Consider the following 19,985-nt stretch of genomic DNA (forward strand, 5'->3'; position numbering starts at 1 on the left):
TCTAGTTAAACAAAGAAAATTGGATTTTTATCAGTTTGACTGTCACCTTTTACATAGCACTGTTTTGTCAAGAGCCACTAATGAAAGAGCTTAGCTTAGATAAAGGACATGTTGCTTTGGCTGAATTCATAAGTTTATCTAAAACATTTTACAGCAAGAATTATATTACATTCTTTTCAGAGCTCTCTGAAATAGGATTACAAAGCATGGAAATAGATGTTTTAAAATATATATCTAATTGCATATGAATGAGTAGCTTCAATTAATAATGATGTCTCAGAAGATTTGAGTTTTGCACATTGTCTCAGTGGAAGTTTAAATACACTGACTGCCTGTAATCCATATTAATTTTGAAGTATGCCCTAGGAAGSAAGGAATGGGCTTTAGCACTTTGTATGCTAATAAGTAATCCCAGAGTTAACATGTTCATTTCCATAAATGGCCACAAACTGCACGTGCATGACCACAGACTGGCATTTCAGTCCACCGGTACTGAAATGCTTTGCAGAGGCGCTGTATGGGTGGACTACTGTACGCAGCTACTGTGAGCTGAYGACTTACTGTGCTCACGGAGGTCTGTATAAAGACTTAAAGACAAGACTAGTTACACGATGCTGCAAAAGACCTAGAGACCTTGTCCTGGTTTGGACACCTGACAGTGCTACTGAAGAACCGCCCTAGCGTTTCACAGATACCAGAAAAGTGTAAGAAATATCTTGAAAGTTGAAACGAAGTTCCGAATCAACACATCTATTAAGAGCCTGTAGCAATCCTCTGAGAAAGTTAAAAGAAGAAATATGAAAAACAGGATGAAATTAGAGTCACAGCAGCAGAGCACTAGAGGAAGCTTTCCCCATAAAGCTGGAGATGCAAACTCAAGGCCTTTTCCAGAACCAGAGCCAAGGCTCCCGTTGGGCAATGCAGCTGCCAGCAGATACCTCTCCTTTCAGCTGAGGACTTGGAGCTGAGTAAACAAATTGCTAACCACATAATTTCTTTRTGGAAAGAAACCTGTGTGCCATAAAGCATGCTCACCAGACAGAATAATTAGGCTCAGACTGACCACTGACCTTCCTTAAAAAAATACCCAGAAATAGCAGGGGACTGAGTTAGTCTGTCACCTTACCAAACTCCTAAGGAATCCACAGAAATGCATCCAATAGCTTGGTATTTCTGTGGATGCATCTTCTGAGGGCAGGGATCACTGGGTCTTGGGTATTCTTAAGTGCTTCTTGAATTTTCTTTACCGAAAATAACACCAAGCACTCGCTGCTGGGAACTGCTCAGCTGTCTTTCTATGAAAATGTTGAAAGCACTTATGTATATGCATTTATGCTAAATTATTCTCTCTTTAATTATCACTGAGGCTGGTTTGTCACAGTAAAACAATTTTGGGGAAGTCAAGGCTTTGAGACAGCACAAAATGCAAATGCCATCATTTCACTTTCCATAAATGGAAGGCATGACACCCATTTTAATAATGCTGTTTTATCCAGAATTACAAAGGAAAATATAACCAAATAATTTTCTGTTTGAAAACAGGTTCGTTAGCTGAGAGTTATAAAGGCCTCAGGAGACACTACGGGCTTTCTGAAACCAGCAGGAGCTTTCCTTCCTTCCCCCATGAAGTCTGTTCTTCCTTCCTGGACATGTACTACAAGCTTCAATCTCATACTGATGAAGAATCACTTTTATACAAGACTATACTGTTATTTTCCAAGCATTTTCATGTCACATAATTCCTCTCCTCACCAATATAGCCCAAAATGGAGAGGATTAGATACGGTTCCAACTATTGCAAAGCATGAAAAAAATCCACATACTACCATGCTGAAGATGAGGAACTCTGGAAGAAGTTCACAGGCAGTGGATTACAGCGACTCCTCGAGAGTCCCACTGTTCCCACAGAGATTAGGGCTGGCTCAGCGAGCTGCAGCAACTGGCAGCTTCACTGTGGGAACCCTTGGCTGCCTGAGACCGCTCGGCCACAGAAACTTAGACTATCCAGTAKCTTTGTATGAGCACAGCCTACAAACACATTACACACCCCAACATAGACATGTAGCTCCACTTGGCCATACATTACTCTTGCATAAAGATATTCTTGCATCTTATTAGTTAAGATTTGTAGCTAAGTTACTTCCACAAGAAAATCAGGCATCAAAAGTAAGTCATTATTTTAATACAACACGCATTAAAAATTAAATACTCAGTTAAGTTTAACTTTCAGAAAGCTCTGGCTTTTATGTAGGGCCTTTTTATTATTATTATAATWATWATAATAATAATWATTATTATTATTATTATTTTGGCTGGGATATTAAAAGATGAAAGAAGTGACCTCTGTCAAGGTTAGAACCAAGGGTTGGCTGAGGAAATGTTATGATTTCCACTCCATGTGCAAACAACACGTACGCACATACATGGACACCACCACCTACCCACYCAGCTACCAAGGCGTAAAACGCAGCAAATGACAACAGAAGCAAACCAGTATCGACAGCTAACTTTGTTACCAAACCCCCAGCTAAAAATGATTTAACTGCTATCCAGTTAGATCTCTATTAATGAACTAATTCATGAATTTAGAAAACAACTCTAYTTTTTAATTAAAAGAGCAAACAAGAAAGGAAGGGAAAAAGATAATAGCYATYTACCTAGAGGTAAATCAGCAGTCAYTCCATCAAAACAAAAGGGATTACAAAAATGTATGTAATGACTCAACCCATCTATTCAGTCTCATTTTTTTTTACTCATTTTACACATCTTCCATGCTCCCATCATTGCACTCCTCCTTTCCTGGCAGCAGTGTCCCTACTTGCTGTAAGATACCAAATCTTCCAACTTCTTTCAACACAGCCAGGCCACTACTATCACATCCCGCAAAATCARAATTCACAGGAGTAAAACCTCTACAAAGTTTTTCTAACTTGAAGCTAGACTTCCAGAAAAAAAACATATTAAAAGAGAAGTTTAACTACCACCTGTCAGGACTATGTTCTGCATTTATGCAGAACTGCAGCCAGGCTGTGACAACTGCAAGTCCTGCCTGCAAGCCACAGTCACCAAAAGCTTGAATTTACAGACAATCCATGGTTTGGTATGAAGAGTTTTGTCCTTAAAATTATTTTAACACTGACCTCTAGTGACAATCGGTGAGAATTTACCTTTTATAGAGCTGCCCATTTGGGAATGCTTCTTAGCAATACTTTAATTACTGAGCTCTTTCTTGAAGCTCCAAATTCATAGCTATTCCCACTTCAAAGAATATGCATTAAAGGTGAACCTCCAACTCGTGTACATTACTTGTGGTTGTCTGTGAACTATGGGTGATGCACCACAGTCTATACAAATATTATGACTACATCCAAACCACTGTTTTMATTTATTAAAAAAGGCAACAAAATAGAATGTACAAGTAACAGATTTCAGCCCTATAATTTTAGAAGATATGTGATAATGTAAACTAAGCATAATTAATGTGTGACATTTTTCTGCTCATTACATCTGCTCAAATCTGCAGGCAGACATACAAAACATTGACTGTTATCTCCAGGACTGTAATATCAAAACTCAGGGCAGCAGAGCAATCTCTTCACCTCCAGCACCCTGTAGCAATAGTAATTTTGTAGTTCTTGGTACGGTTCCTCTGCAGCTTTCTCTACAAAAAGAGGATGGAATGGTCTGTGCACTCAAGGGGGTAGCTATTTGGCCCATGCATCCATTTAAATATAATGCAGGTGCGAGGATTAGCATGCTAGAATCAGCTGGGGAACCTCTGCTCCCAAGGAAGCAGTGAGGAAGCCCCAGCTGCCGCTCCAACACCAAACCCTTGTTACTATCTTTACACTTCTTGCGGGGGGAGTGAGAGGGTGATGGCCACCAACCACTGCAGGGTAGCCTTTCAAGGGGGAGTTTCAAGCGGGAAGTGCTTTCCCTGGGCATGCTGCTTGGTGAGCCCCTGCAGCATGCTTTTTATATATATAAAAATAATTACGTATGTATGAGTGTGTACATATACACACACACATATATATACATACACACAAATACGTATGTGTATATGTGCACACGTACACACACACACACACTCATCCCTTCCCATACRCTCCATTAACCCAGTCCTGGTTTTGGCAGTCGAAGCTGCCAACCTCTTTTTGCTTGAATGAAGTATTACTTTGCCCCTTCTGTGCAAGGAAATCCCACTGATCCCTTCAGTCAAGACKTCAGCAAGACCTTTAGAGTACGCACGTGAGGTCAAACCTCTTTCCTAGGGAACTAAAGATGGACTCGGGCTATGGAWAGGAAAACACATCCCTTGGACAGATTTTCTTCCAAGAGCGTGACCTACAGACACTGGGGCTACCTACAACCTGGATGCTTTACCAGGAGGCCAGAAACTCACCAGCTGGACCTCAAAGGGTGAGAAGGACCTTTGGAACAAAGTCCAATGCTGGGTAAACGTGGGTGCACTTTATGACACCTGAAACTATGAAGACTGCCTTTTCATTCACCTGAATTTTGCAATCTATGTATTTCATTTACACTAACATAACTTGTGTTAAGGGAGATTTTCATGTACTGCCAGYTGTCCACCAGGAGACTGCACAACAGGTGAAACTTCTCTGCTGAAGCCAGCAAGAACACCGAGAGGGTGGCTGCTGGTCACCGCTGCAGGCGTGCACACACAGCACCACGATCCTGCACCGGACTCGGCGATGAGCATGCAAACCGTGCCACCCCGAGCCCTGGGACCTTGGGGCTCTTCTGCGTTTCAGCAGCTTACCTGATCTTGACGAAGCAGGGCAGCCAGACGAGAAGGAAGATGTACCTTGTTCAAACATGCAAATCAGAGCACAACTTTGTGTTTTGATTTAACGTCGAGGCTATGATCTAGGCAATGAGATTTTCTTACTTATTTCAGCTGTATATGTGAGTGCTTATGGACATACAGGTGTAACCAGAAATAAATACATGTGGAAAGAGAGAAAGAGGGAGAGAGGCTAAATAATGGGCGCAAAGTTACCTGTAAGTGATCATAATCAGAGCCTAGCTTAGACCTCAGCATCAGAGCGAGCTGGTCCTCAAGACAATCATTCACGTGCTGGTGGCTGCCAAACCACCATCTAATCCGTTCATTAGCAATATATCAGGGTAGCAAGCTGCCATGGCAGGAAAACGATTAGCTTTCCACTGTGCGGCGGCACATTTCTCCATTGCATTGACATAACAAATAACTCCATAAACTGGTGTGATTTATTTGCTTATTAGGCCTCTTATTTTAATTAATCCTTCAGCTGATCATTTTAAACATGCAAAAACTACGGCTACAGAGGCCCTTTTAACCAATCACAGCAATGTCAGATAGCACGGACAGTTAATACACAAGCAATCTATGGGTGACCTCTCTTTAGGTTATTTAAATAAAGCTTGATAGAATAGTTGAAAGCAGAATGTGCCAAATGGTATCTTCATCATTTTTTTTTTCTGTCATTTGCAGGTATTGAGTAACTTGAAAGTGTTATTTTACATGGTAGTGCTGTGTCTCAGCACACCTCAAAATGAAAATACAATAGGTACATGGGAAAAGAATTCCTCCTATAGTAAACATTTCTTAATTAAATATGTTTTTTGCCTTAACAAGAACATACATATACTTCAAGGATTTATCTGGCTGGGCTGAAGGCAAGGTAGCTTAATCATTTTTCTGCAAAGTACTTTAAAAAGAGACAGTTCAAAATGAAAATGCTAAGATATGGATAGTCTGAAATACGATGTTAATGTTCTGCTAATGCAAAAAAAAAAATCCTATATGCAAGTTTCTTCTAGACTCTAGACTCTGCAGCATGTAGGCTGATATCCTTCAAGTATTTTCACTGTAGTTAGATTAAGGCTGATATTTTATTCCTCCTATCAAATATCTGGTATTTATTTAATCCCAGGAAAATGTTTCAGTACTCTCTTGTCAGTGTGTTACATGGGTTAATTATATGGTGTACTAAAAACCTTATTATCTGTAAAGCCCTTTGATTTTCTTTCATTCTCCCTTCATGACTGTGGGGAGGTTTTTTATTGGTACTATCCTATCACTGTCCTTCCCTTTTTTTCCCCAATAAAATACTTTATCATATGGGTTTTAATCTATGTGTTGTCCAAACTAGAGACCTACTCTTTTCTCACAGGAGAGTATTCAGGAATGCTTGGGCCTTTTTTGCTGCTCTTCTCTGTACTTCTGCAACCTCCTTTTGCTGAGTGTTCAGCAACCACAGAACATCATACAAATCAGGAGGGAGGAACCAGTCTGTCTATAATAGCATACTTCTAATAAATGCAAACCTATCTTAATGAAGCCTGACAGATGTTTACATAAAGCATTTCATAGTTATGTTTAACCAAAACTGCTTGGCAGAAMTCTTAAGAGAGGTCATCAAAATATTCAAGCGATTTCTTTCCCTGCCTGATACAAGGTTATGCTGAATACCATTAACCATTCTGTTGTCTTGTTACTTGGCTTTGTAAGACATCATTAACAGCCACTACTCCCTCTTCCTATTCTATCTTTAATTGGACTTACTAACTGCTTACCTCCCCCAAGATTGCCAAATTTAAGCAATGATTTCCATTTTGAAGTCAAAAGTTGTGAGGCGTTTAGACCAAGGGTTTYAGACGATAGTATGAAAAAGGAATGGGAACTATTTTGGAGCATAAGTAGCARTATCTCTACCTTTTCCTGAGAAAAACAAATTAGCATCACAGTCTTGTGGAACCTCCTTTGAAAAGGGACATTATGTATTGYGAGCAAGTATTTCAAGCACAGGAGGTCTAGAAGGAATTGCTTGGATATAAATGTTCTTTATTCAATGCTATTCATCAAATCGTATTTTGCATTCTGTTTGTTCTGTTTCCTTGTTGCTGCCTCCCCTGACAAATTCCACTGGAAAAGAAGAAAAAAAAAAAACAGTCGTACACATTGGGTGAGCATGCAGTGAAAATACGCCTTCCCTGCCCCTCGGCTGCTGAATAGAGAGTGACTTATAAAGGGGCTGCTTGCAAGGACATCAAAAAAGGTGGCCGCTAGCCAGCAAATGGCAAAATGTTGCAAGTGTGGGAAGAAATGGAGAATAGGGTTCTAGAGGAGGAAAATACCGATTATCCCCAAGGCTGCTGGGGAAGTTGGATTTAGGCATGGAACCTTTAATCGATCTGAACTTGCTCCCATCCAAGGACCAGTCACGTAGAAAAGGACTGAGAGTGCTGTAGAGTCAGCATAAAAAATGGAACATTTGGAAGAAAGTGATTTTTTTCAGTAGGAAGTCCTTCCTCTAATGAAAATTTAAATAGCACCAGCGTAGGCAGCAAGAAAACACTAGAGGGTTTTCCAAGACAAAAATAACCATCAACGTTTTTAGTTGTCTATCATCTTTGGCACGCTAATCATTTTGATAACTATGCTGGTGAAGGTAAGGATTTATTTAAAAATTGTTGCTTTTTTTTGTTTCAAATCACAGCTGTACAACTGAACATGCTTGAGGAAGCAAAGCTGCATGGATAATTACTCTCGTGGAAGCGATCCAAAAGTTCACAAAGTGAAGGCTGCTTCCAACCTAAAAATCAAGGTCTTCAATTAGGAAAGCGCTTGAGACTCCAGCTGAGAAGGGTGTTTGACCTGCTGGGCAAAGGTGAATCACCAGGGACTTAATGCAGGACTCTAACCTCACAAACCATACTGGGGGGGGCGGGTCCCCAGTTCAGTAATTTGAAACAGGAAGACATTTATAGGGAAAGCAACAAGAAAAGCATTAATAAACACTGCAGTTTTACAAATATTAATAAAAATACTAGCAACTTTTAGCCTCCCCCCTAAGCACCTGTTCCCGCATAAGCCCTTCCCAGATATACATGCAGGCATACAAGTCAGGTCCTGCTCCAGTTAACATCAGGAAAGGGACTACGTTTTGTTAGTCTATCAGATCTGTACCTCACGCACAAATACAGTTTGAACAGCACAGGAAGAAAACTTCCGAGATGGCCGTCACAAGCAAGCTTTCGCGGCTCCTTCAGTGAGCTAAGAAATCCCAAAGTAGGAGAAGTTACAGCGAGATTAGCCAGAATTCGCATTAGCAGCGCTGCACTGCATGAATATTGCATCCCGGCTGCAGAGCRCGAGCCACACAGCAGCAAAGTGCTGAGCAGCGAAGTTTGGAAACTTCAGTCTAAAGCAAGCGGTCAGCAAGTCACCTGAATCATCTCACTTCTTCCMTAGCTTCCTGAGGAAAAGAAGCACAGAAAATTACACTGCACTTAGAAGTACAACGAGATCGCAAGTGTATCACTTCTTATCAGAGGGCTGCACTGCCAATACATTAATGTATACTGCAACACTTACCTATAAGCCTCCTTCTCCCCTAAAAGCCAGGCAAATTCCTGGATGCTTGATTTAACGTAATAAAATAGCAATGAAGATGACAAAAGAATACAAAAGCCAATATATATATATAGTTTATGTCTTTCTCCATTGTTCCCTTTAATCACACTGCAGAATACTTATCAGACATGWACTTCTACTATTACTTGTGTTGTTATTGCACCTAAAGACCCCGATCACTGCTATAGCTTCTATGTACAAACAGGATTATGTGCCAAGMATACAACTGACAGCTCACACAGACAGCTACTGGAATCAGCTAATGTCAAGTAATAAATACATTAAGCTATCGTAGCTAGATCTTGAGCAAGAGACAGTTTCAGGATCGACGAGACCGTAATTTAATCAAGCAAAGCAGCATCCTACTGATACGTAATTTTATTCCAAGGATATGGCTTACCATAAGATGCACACAGATTTTTCATACCTTGGAATCACACACCCCTTCCGAACTTTTTGCACATTTTCTATTAGTAACATACACAAAATCCAAATAGATGTCCAAGAGCAAAAGAAGGGAGCAATTAATACTGAGAGAACTTTCTCTAACGAATAGCATAGAGAATAGGACTGACTGTGGGAAAACGGCCAACTCCCTTAATACTAAATTTCTGAACTTTCTTCAAATGGCAAAGAAAAAGTACTGGAGGCACTGTATGGAGGGAGGCACAGTGTAAACTCAGTTTACATAAAAGTGCAATCCAAACTTCAGAAAATTCTTTCTTTCTTTTTTTTTTTTTAAAAAGAAATTTTTCATTGAAGAAACTGATAGCTTCATTTTGAGAAACAGATGCTAGCTCCTTCCCTAGAAAGCAAGCAAATCCCTAAATGGGTCTCTATGTAAAATGTGCAGTTATTAGGGAAGACAAATCAAGCAACAGCACAGAGTTTACTGCAATACYGTGGTGGACATTAGCATAAAGGCACTTTCCTGTCTGAACCAGGAGCAGCTCACAGGACTACATGGTATAGCAGGTATGTGAAATGGCTGTGGCAAGTAACACAAGATACATCGGACCTTTTTTTTTTTTCTTCTTCTTCTTCTTTTTCTTTGGTAACATAAAAATTGTGAGAAAAGTTATTCATTTTCCTCCACCTCGTTTTTTTATCTGCACCTAGGATTGGCACTGCAATTCCACTGGCACTGCACATTTTCATCTCTTTTGCTTCAAGCCAGAGTGGAGTGAAAGGATTTCTCCCCTACCCCCCAGGCAGCTGCCACGGGAGTGAGCGACATGGCAGCATTTAGCCCTAACACACAAGCTAAACCCATAGTATCAGGTAAGAGGAAAAAACTTGACTGCAGAAGAAAATTTCTTGGACTCACTGAAGTAACCAGTAATGAGAAAATATGGCAGAATGAAAGCTGGGAAGTCTATAGGATTTTACATTTTAATAGGCTCTTCTATACTGTACCTCCTCGTACCTAAGTATAAAACCGCTACTTTAAATATTAAACACTATTTTAAGCATTCTGGTTGTCCTTTTGTGTTCAAGCAGAATGACAGGATCCTCAGGGACAGACACTTCTGCCTTTTGACAGAAGACCCCCMCACACACTAAAAACACTGTGATTTCTTGGTTTGGAGGGGTCGGGGGGAATTCTTCATTCTGATTTAGGCCCAGGGTGACCAGATAATTTTGCCATGTCTTCAGCCAGACCCCTCTGATAGCTTCCCATCGTGAGATAACCATGATGTCGACTAACATATGCACTAAACAAATACATTTGGAGGGAATTAAAACACAGAGCTACCAAGGCAGTTCAGCATGAAAAGACTCATCTCTGGATCTCCTACGAGTGTGCATGCATGCACATCTGTGTAAGTTGGAAACAGGTGGGCCTACGTAGTTTGGGACAAATTTTTGCTCAGCCCACTTCAGGGTGGTAAGCCATGTACATTAAAACAGGTTCTGATCTGAGGAGGAAAAAAAAAAGGMACAAAACAAAACGGCTCTGAGTTCTGCAGTGGAAGCCCAGGTACCTCATTTAGCCACCAGCTTTCCCAGAGTAAACGACAAATGACAGAGGGCAGYGAAGAGATGGAGTAGGGCTAAAGCGGTTCCTTGAATTAAGACGACTGAACTTGCTTTCTACATTGTTAACAGCAAATCAACAACAAAAATTACTATTAAGAGTTTATCGACTTCACCTATCAGATTTGGAAACCACTAAACAGCCATTACAGCCACTGGGCAAAAGGAGCAAGTCTGATATTTCCGTGTTTGCAGTAAGTAGCTGCCAAAACATCTGCTACAGCTTTTCACCTATCTGCACAGTCACTAGGTAATTTTAATCACATACAGCTGTTTATGCAACTTTAATGGTGTTTTTCATAGTGAAGCATTAATATTTCCTGGTTAAGAGTCTGCTAGTATAAATCATTTTGATAAGTACAGCCAATTAAAGCAGGAAGTCTGTGCACCTTTTGCTAAGTGGCTCTTGCACATAAGATCATGGAACCAATATTGTCCTCTGTACATATTTAAATATGTCTGAACTGTAGATCAGAATGAGCAAATCATGTTGGTACATACAATATGGGTGGCACTGGGATTAGTCTTAAATGATAGCTTTTCGATTAGATTTTTTTTAATGAAAATTAATTTGTCAAAACGATATTCTGTTTCAATCTCACAAACCKGACTTCCAAATCACGTAACAGTTCCCATATTTTACATCTAGAAGGGACTGCTGTGACCACCTGGTTTGATACCTTGCTTAACATAGCTTAAAGAACCACTCTTAGACTTTAAAACTTCTGCRTCTTCTTTGTCATGTGTTAATTGCTGGCTAAAGAATGACTGAAACCAGTATTTAAAACAAAAGGAGAGAGAGGCAGAGGAGAATCAAAAGCACGACTTATTTAAATCTCAGAGCAACGAAATTCCTGATGTTTGCAATAGCCCTGCCTCAACCTCTACCAGGACAACATATCCTCCAAYGTTGAGACCAAGCCATACACAGCTGAGGGAATAATATATTTTATTTAAACATATCACAGAAGGACATCACATTTTATAGGTCAGATGCTCCAAGGTGCTCGAGCAAAGTTGAGGCTGCAGTGAACAGCAAAGACCCAGCTCAAYTGAGAGGTGTTGAGGTGCAGCTGCCTAAGCAAGGCATGGGAGATCCCTCAGTCTACCACATCCTCTCTCCATCCTGATTTTGAACAAGGACAGGGGCAACAGTACTGCCTGGACCTACTTTTCTTTTCTTTTTTTTTTTTTTTTAATCACCTTTCCCCTAACCCTGAGAGCATCTTCACACGCAAGGAGCTCCTCACCTGCCATTCAGAGGCATTCTCGCAAGTCATCTTATGCTTAAACACACAGAAAATTTCACATGCAGGAACCAAAGTAGATTTCAGCTTATCCAACCTTGCGATAAGGGAAAACAAAGCATCCGCTGCTGACTCTGCCTGCTCAAAATAATCCAGCAGACCTGCACCTTACTGGCTACAAGAATTTCACACCCTAGTGATGCAGTGTTTCAGTCATAAATATGAACCTAAATATGAAATGAGGCTCTGACTCATCCCACCTAAGATGACCACATCCCCTTTTGCACCCTCAGTGAAAGCAGCCAGCCTCCCCTCCCTAACACGTGTTTACAGGCTTGAGAATGGGTATGGGCTGCTGGGCATCAGCAGTCATATTGTACACGACGAAGCTCTGAGCACCAGGTGGGAGCTACTGGGGCCTTCAAAGATAGGRGACTTTCAACTCCGCCTGCTGCAGACTCAAAAATAACGCTGTAACACACAAGCAGCTAATCACTAAGYATCAGCTGAGAAGACACTAAGATCCACTTCACATTTGGGGCTATCTTTCAGCCATATAATGGAACCAAATTTCTGGGGGACCTTAGAGCAAAWTGTTTTTTGGTCTAGCAAGCATGCCTTCGCCTCCAGGCTCTATTTGGGCTATTGGTTTAATTTAATCCTCCTACAACTATACCTGTAAGAGCACGGTCATGCTCAATCCCACTGCCTTCTCAGAGGCAGTGTGCTTCAAGCAAAAGCAATATTCAGCTGTACATGCCAACTAGAGCTCCTAAACTGAAAAGAGAAGTGGAACAGACAACCAAGCTAATTTAATTCACAGAGATAATTCACTTTCAATATTGACCCCCCCCCCGAATGAATCAGTAGCAACAAATGCCCAACTTTTTTTCTCATGAAAAGGGAATCCTGTGCCTACTATCTTTACTCTTCCCTCACTAGTCTGCACAATACTAATGTTTGTGCYCAATTTTGAGCTTCCTGAAACTGTTGTGAATAAGTAACTGCACTATCAGTACTGTAAAGTAGGAAGGAGATCAGGATAGAGCTCCTCTTATTTAAGCAGCTCTCCAAAGGCAGATTTGAGTTTTGATTTTGTGCATTTTTAAAGCACAAATTCTAGTAAATATACAGAAYCCAACTTCAGCTCCCACCTCTCCTTCTCTTGTCACTCAGAGGACAGGTAATTTCAACACAAATGGCAGGATGCAAAGCACAAAAACATTCCTCTCATTCATGTGTTTTCCATGGTTCCCCACAAAGCTGGCTCCACCTTTTCCACCATCAAATTTTGTGGCTAAGCTCCACATACTAAACCAAAAGAGCTTAGGACGTGTAACATGATGCCGTTGCTTTCATCACTGCTATGATCAACCTTTAAGCATATTATGTTTGTTTCCTCAACTCACATTCACAGTAGGCTTGAATATGCCAAGGCAAAGCACGCAAGGTTTGCCTTCTCAAGAGGCCTTTGCTCCAATCTAATTGAAAACATTCACCATCTCACTGAAATTCTTTGCAAGAGGTACACATTCCATATTTAAAATAAGTTCTGAAAGCAAATAGCCTAATATTTTTAAATCAGTTCCCCAGATTCTTTGGGAATGTATTTATGATACTGCATTAAAACTGCTGAACCAGAAAAGCCCAGCCTCTTTTGAACTACCCTGTTTTTGTTTGTTCTTCTTAATGGCTTTTTTTTTTCTTGTCTAAAAGCTAACAAGGAAAACCACTCTTGGTTCTCTGACATGCACAGAAGTRACAGGACAGCTCACTGCAAACAGTCAGCTCTGGTCACCTTTGCTGGAAACTGGGTCAGTGATGCCAGTGTACCAAAGCAATATGCAATTAATATTGGGGATTCAGATGTCGAGGGCAAGAAAGCCCTTTTCTTTCAGGCAGACCTCAAGGAATTCAGCTTCTGTGCTCTGAGAGTGAGCAGCCTGGTTGCAACTAAAGCATGCTTGTGCAAGATTTTTGAAACAGGTCCCATCTCTGGGAAACAAGTCAGGGACTGTGTGAGAGCAGCCCAGTCAAGACCCCACGCTGTCGTAGGAGCTTAATTCAAAGGCAAGCTACCGCTGGAGGGTGGCCACCAGTGTGTTGTGCTGCTGTTCGTGGGAGAACGCAAACTCATGAGAAAGTCAATATTGCTCCAACAGCGTTAACACCTCTGGAGAAATTCAGTGGGAAAGCCGGTAGAAGTGCCGGCTTAATGCACTATGCTTGTAACTCAGTCCCTGAGACTCCTCTCGTGCTGCGAGTCGCCCCATCCTGGGGAGCTGCAGCAGAGCACGGTGCACACGGGAAGAAAATGTCCCCACGAGTGTGCCAGGAGGCTCCTGGGGACAACCAACGTTAAAGGACCCTCTGAACAGGCTAGTAATCACACCACCGACTCCCAAATCCTGCCCGTCTCAGCAACTGTCCCTAAACGCCTCCGAAAAGGCCCAACTTCATCTCCAAAAGCAGAGCGCCTTTAAGCTGTACAGCCGARAACAAATTCCTCCAGGGTCCTAACAACCAATTAAGGCATGCGAAGCAATTACTTTTATATCCATACAAATGAAACTCCTCCAATGCAATTAGCTATCCCTTATCATCTCCTATTGAATTTGTGGAAAGCATATGCTGTACACTCCCTCCTCCCCCAGCTCTTCCACAATTTTAATCAGTTTGTTTTAACTAATGTAATGGAACCTACCTATTCTAGAGAAATAATACATGGTTGGAAATTATTTGAATAATTTTAAATGTCTTTTTCCATTTTAAATATAATTTCATTTGAGATTTTGCATCTTTCATTTCTATTAATAAATTATCATTTCTTCTTTATAAGTGATGAGCTAGTGTGTCATGTAATTTTTTCTTCTAAATAGACCAAGACTTTGATCTAATGCAAGCCCTTGCTGGGAGTAGAGAGACTTTGTCTAATTTAGTTACGAAAAATATTCAATTAAACTTGGGAATTTAATTCATTTAGTTATGAAAATTAAATGAGCTCAATAAGGTACATTTGATTTGCCTCAGGAAAAAAAAAGAGAAGAATTTCTGAAAAGGGAAGAAATAAGAAGGAAGAACAAAAGTAGTTTTCACGGCTCATGTTGAAAGATGAATAACATGAAGAGCCTGCGTTTCTTCCAGTGTGGGCCATATAAAACACACCCGCAGTGAGTTTAGGTGGAATTTATAGCCAGAAACTACGTGATCCCTGGGTAGCAAAAATCCTTGCAGGTCATAATCAAGTCCACTCCTCACACTGGGAAGATACCCCAGTGCCCCCGCACCCCAAGCTCCCTTCCATCTCCACTGGAGGAAAAAGGAAACAATTATTTTGGGGAAGGGAACAGCACAATTTGGATCTCTCAGCAAGAAAGCCCCTTTTGATTTTGCAGCAATCACTCACCATTTTTGCAGATGGGACAACACTGATCGGGTTCATATACTGGATCCACACATTCAGTCTGGGGACAAGCTGACACAGTGCACAGCACTTCGCCATTGGCTTCACAGCGACATTTCTCACAAGGAGAAACCTGAAACACAAATCCATTCATCTTTTAATTCTTCCACTTAATACTCTCCTAAACTATGCAGTCTCTAACTTCCCATCTCCACTGTCCTCTCCTTTATCTCTTTTCTTTCCCCTCCTCTTCTARAACAAATGTTTTCTGTGTTTTGAATAATGCAGAGGGGGAGGCTGCTCCTGCAAAGTTGGAGCACGACAGCAGAATAAGCCACAGCTGCTGCTCTGAATCTGTGTCCCACATGCAAACGTGAAAGGGATTTGGGGAACAAGAACACTTCAGATTTTTATGTAAATCAATTAAAAGCCTCCCTACCCCATAACAGTGAAATTCCAACAAAACAAGTTCATAATTTAACCTCAACTTGGTTTAATATATTGGAATAGGTATCTTTGATCTATTAGAGGTTCAAAAATTAAYCCAGCAATTGAATCTTGCGTCAAAAATAGGAGAAGTTTTCTATGTTAAGTGTGAAACTTTTTTAATGGAAGTCTGTATTGCTATTTTTCCAGCTTTGAAAACTTTTTGGTTGCAAGCCGCCGCATTTTATTGAAAATGATCATTTTCTTAGGCAAGTCTGGAAAAAGTTCCTGTGAACTCCGGTATTTCTGTAAGCTAGCAGTATTTGATTGTTTTTTTAAAAAATTATTTGAAACTTTTCAGAAAAGAAATTGAAATCTAAAGAACAAGGATGAAGCAATAAAAACAGGAGCAATATTCCACTGTAATTTTAGTGGTTTAGAAAAGCTCTGTAGAACAGCAGTACCATGATAATTACTTAACCAACTTACTCCTACAAAATTAATTTCAAACAAAACAGAATCAAGGCCCTATTTAGGATTTAGGAAAGGTCTGTATTTGCTACATGTCCAGTTCCAGTTGTTGTCTTCAGTGCTCATGCTTAGGCCCTGCACGATGCATCTCTGGTGGCTTTGCACCACACAAGGAGGTGGAGGGAGARGGAAGCAAAAGGGGTAAAGATGGATAAATGCTCTACTGTAAGACTCATCACTACGCTCTAARCACACACTGGTATTCATGCTCAGAGCAGAGGAAGAAAGTGTGGTTCAATCTTATTGCTAGCAATCCTCTAAATTTATCATCTGTGCAGATTCTGGGTTTTGGAATAACCATTTATTTCACGGACCTGTTGCCATGGCAGATTCCAGCTGATGCCAGACAAGCCATTTTCTGTATTTCTCCAAAAGCATAAGAGAATAACCCCTAATCCAGAAAAATTTCTTCTCAGTGAAGAATCATTCAGACCTCTAACTTTCAGGTTCACTAGTTCCTTCTCCCTCTTTCTTAGGCAGTCTAGCACATCATTTGCRGGTGTCTTGCTCTGGTTGCTTGCCTCTCTCATCCTCCTTGCTATCGAAGTTCAAAAGTGCTGCTGCTTGGACTGTGTTATCTCCAGCTAAGTGTTTACCAGGGCTTTGCCACTTCTCTTCCCACCTTTCAGCAATGCCCTTTGCTTATGCACTCGTTATCTCCTCCTGCTGTCCCCTCTGCTCAGAAAGCCTAGATAGGATCTTTGCTGTGCTGCTTTCTGCTTTTGTTACTCCTTTATTTCAGATTTCCTTTGCTAGCTGGTCACTTCCAGTTCTCTCTTATTTTACTCTCTTCCTAGGATAAGAATAGCCCATACATGATAAAATGCTACAAGGAGACATACAGCCCAATACTGCAGATCTTTCTGGCAGGCTTTGGGACAACTTTGTCCTGTAATTATTTATAAATTGCCACGTTCACTTGCAGAGCTGCAGTCACAGCAGATAAGGAGATTTCCAGCCCAATTTTTAGAGTCAAAAGACTCAGATATTCCAGGTAATCACTGAAGCTGCACGTGAAATTTTGAGTGCTTGAGCAAACTGGAGCTCCTAACTACTTGCAAGTCACTATTAAGAACCCTTTCCTCTGGAGTTATATGTACAAACAACACTTACTGAATTATGAAAACATGCCCTTTTGGCTTTGTTTGTTTTTTAAAGAATCCTACTCGATCAATGAGGTCCTACTAGACCTCATTCCAAMGATCAGGCTCAACAAGGCAAATCTATTGCTTTCAGTTGGTTTCAATACTTGTTGCCATTACTTGAAAAAATGCAATAACAAGCTCAGTTAAGTACAACAGATATTSCCTCTCCCATAACTCCACTTAGTGGCTGTGCAGCTCGGTATTACAAGAGATGTAAAACTAGAATATCTAATGAAAATCAGGACACAAAACAGCACACAGATGTTAAGAATAACATCTCTCATCTGTAATAATTAAACATCTTCTAATTAAGTAGCTTGTTTACTAGTTACAAATTTGACAGAAGCCTAAAATTCCTAGAATGAGAAGCCTTTAAATAATAAAAAAGGCACTGAAAGTCCTGTGAAATGAGACAACTAATCAATTTTGATTTAATAATGATGATTCATCATGATGCATTTCCTTCTTATATAGCACACAAACCTGAAGTCTACATCTTTCACCAACTGAGTACACTGTGATACGATGCGATGTTGCAGTAGCAGGGTCACAGATACTCCTCTTGTGCAACAGAGCGTGGGGTTTTCCAGGGGAGTACACCTGTAAAGTGCACCTTTAGGAAGCACTGTCATCTGTCAGGCACTGTTTTGTTCAGTTTTTGTCTTACTGGGTGAGAAAAACGCTCTGCTCTGACCAGACTGCCTCAGGGGGTTGTGCTGGCTGTAGGAAGAGCTGCTTGTGGTTCTCCACCACTTCTTCATCCCAAGGTGCCTCCTCCCATCATCTAGGAACATAGTTCAATGCAGAGCTACACCTGGTGTGGCCATGCCACATGTGAGCCCATGGGAAATGCGTGGGAAAGCCACCGACCATGGCAGTACCGCCTCCTAGGCACGTGCCACAACCAAAGAACTGATTCTGATCCTCCAAAATCCACCGTTTCTCCACTTTTTTCTCCAATTTTACAATGCAACTTTTTACATCTGAGAGCACTCTTGTAGTTTACTGCAAGTCAGTGGGACAACATGCACAACCTACTGATACGAGCAATGGTGGTAAAATCRAGTAAGTTCTGTAGGTGCTTATTTTTATAAAGCTCTTTTCATGCATGTAAGTGAATCACAGTAGTTGCTAAAATGGCACCAGTGTCAACCCTTATCTGGGCATTTTTGCACTAAAAGATAACTCATTGATTTTAATAGATCATCAAGCTGCAGCAGGAACTGTAGAAAAACACCACTTCTTTCCTCACGTTAACAGCACCTTAGTATTTGGACGCCTAATCATCACTAAAGGGACAAGAAGGCAGCGTATATATAAGAGCAGTTAAACAAATCAGAATGAAAACATGCCTTTGGTGCTTCATTTCCCTCTCCTCTGCTCCTGAAGGCCAGGCAACACRTTGAACATCCCATGGGTTCATTTGGGGAAGGACCACTCTAGCACAACTCTCACCTTGCAAGTTTGGTAGAGCCAGGCTGGACTGGAAAGGCTAAGACCTACCAACCTCTCTTCTAAAGCCTAACGATACCACGGCTCTGTTAAACCATGAGAGGCCAACACCTGAAATTATCAGCTGCAGGGCAGTGGTAGTTCTGTCTATGCAAATACTGAGCAAAGCCAAGGAGAGGCACCAAAGCCTTAAGTATTCACCATAAAATCATGCAGCCATAAAACCTGCAGAAAATGGCGTACAGATGGCAAAACCACAGCTTCTTTAGAATGGTTTAAAGGGAAGTTTATGAGCAGATGTATAGATGTTTCACCATGGAGCTGCAGGTGTGGTAAAAAAGCAAATGMAGAAATGTGAACAGGTAGATTTCCCACTAGCAGTGCATGGAAAAAGCTACAGCTCGGTTTGGCCGACAACTAATGTAAACTGCCATAATTAAGATGTGACAAGTAATTTACAGTGGTTGACGTTATGGTGCAAAGTATAATTTTAGTCTTCTCTTTCTACTTGTCACATGGCAAACACTAATTAAAAATAAAAATTAATCCATAAATAAAAAAACCCACACAATTTATATTTGATTTCTCAAGCCTTGAAAAAAGACTATRTTTTAAAAAAAAATCATAATCCCAAGCTGATTTGCTATTGCACTGGCATTTCTAGCACTATTTTCTTTCCACTTTYGCCTCTCAGAAGCACGTGAACAAGGCTAAGCTGCCAAGAAATAAATATATCAACCTTATTTTTATTTTTGCCTTCGCAGTATCACAGGCATTTTGAAATCCAGTTGGGTCTGTTGACTTCCAGATTTCTGTGTGTTACTCAGAACTAAATAMATGTTTTGATATGCTAGAGATTCCACAAAAAAAAAATTTTTAGAGTTTTTGCAAAYGATAAAATTAGTTGCTGGCCACTTSCAGTTACATTTTCACACAGCTCTGGAAATGACTTATGGCCCTTCCAAGACTGTTACTTTATAAGTCAGCCTGCATTTTTAAATGACACTGTTTTAAAATGATGCACACACAGGCTGCAGGAAGAACTACAAGTCAAAGAAGAAATATCAAACCTCCCTCTACCTGGTAAACCCAGCTTCCAAATAAGCACTTGTTCCTGTTATGGACATTTTTTGGCATATCAGGCTGTACGTGAATTTTACAAAAGCAAAACCTCAGACTTCCATGCACATTTACACATAATGATCTGTACAGATAATTTCATCTAAAAGTTCGGAGCTCATCTTTTCTTTTTTTCTCCCCCCCCCCCTTCAATGATGCCTGACACTCTTCCCCACAAAGAGTCAGGATGCAGACAGACA

At 40.7% G+C, this 19,985-nt stretch overlaps 1 protein-coding gene across 1 annotated transcript in view; it reads right to left on the bottom strand.

Moving 5' to 3' along the window:
* VWC2 (von Willebrand factor C domain containing 2) overlaps positions 1-19,985 on the bottom strand; it is a 52,791-nt gene that overhangs the window by 29,884 nt on the left and 2,922 nt on the right. Inside the window, exon 2 of the mRNA XM_085305477.1 lies at positions 15,116-15,245. Within this exon, the coding sequence (XP_085161603.1) occupies positions 15,116-15,245 (130 nt within the window). The remainder of the gene's footprint in view (positions 1-15,115; positions 15,246-19,985) is intronic.

Source organism: Rhea americana, unplaced genomic scaffold, assembly GCF_003343005.1.
Source record: "Rhea americana isolate MKP2758 unplaced genomic scaffold, rheAme1 scaffold_220, whole genome shotgun sequence".
Classification (NCBI taxonomy): Eukaryota; Metazoa; Chordata; class Aves; order Rheiformes; family Rheidae; genus Rhea; species Rhea americana.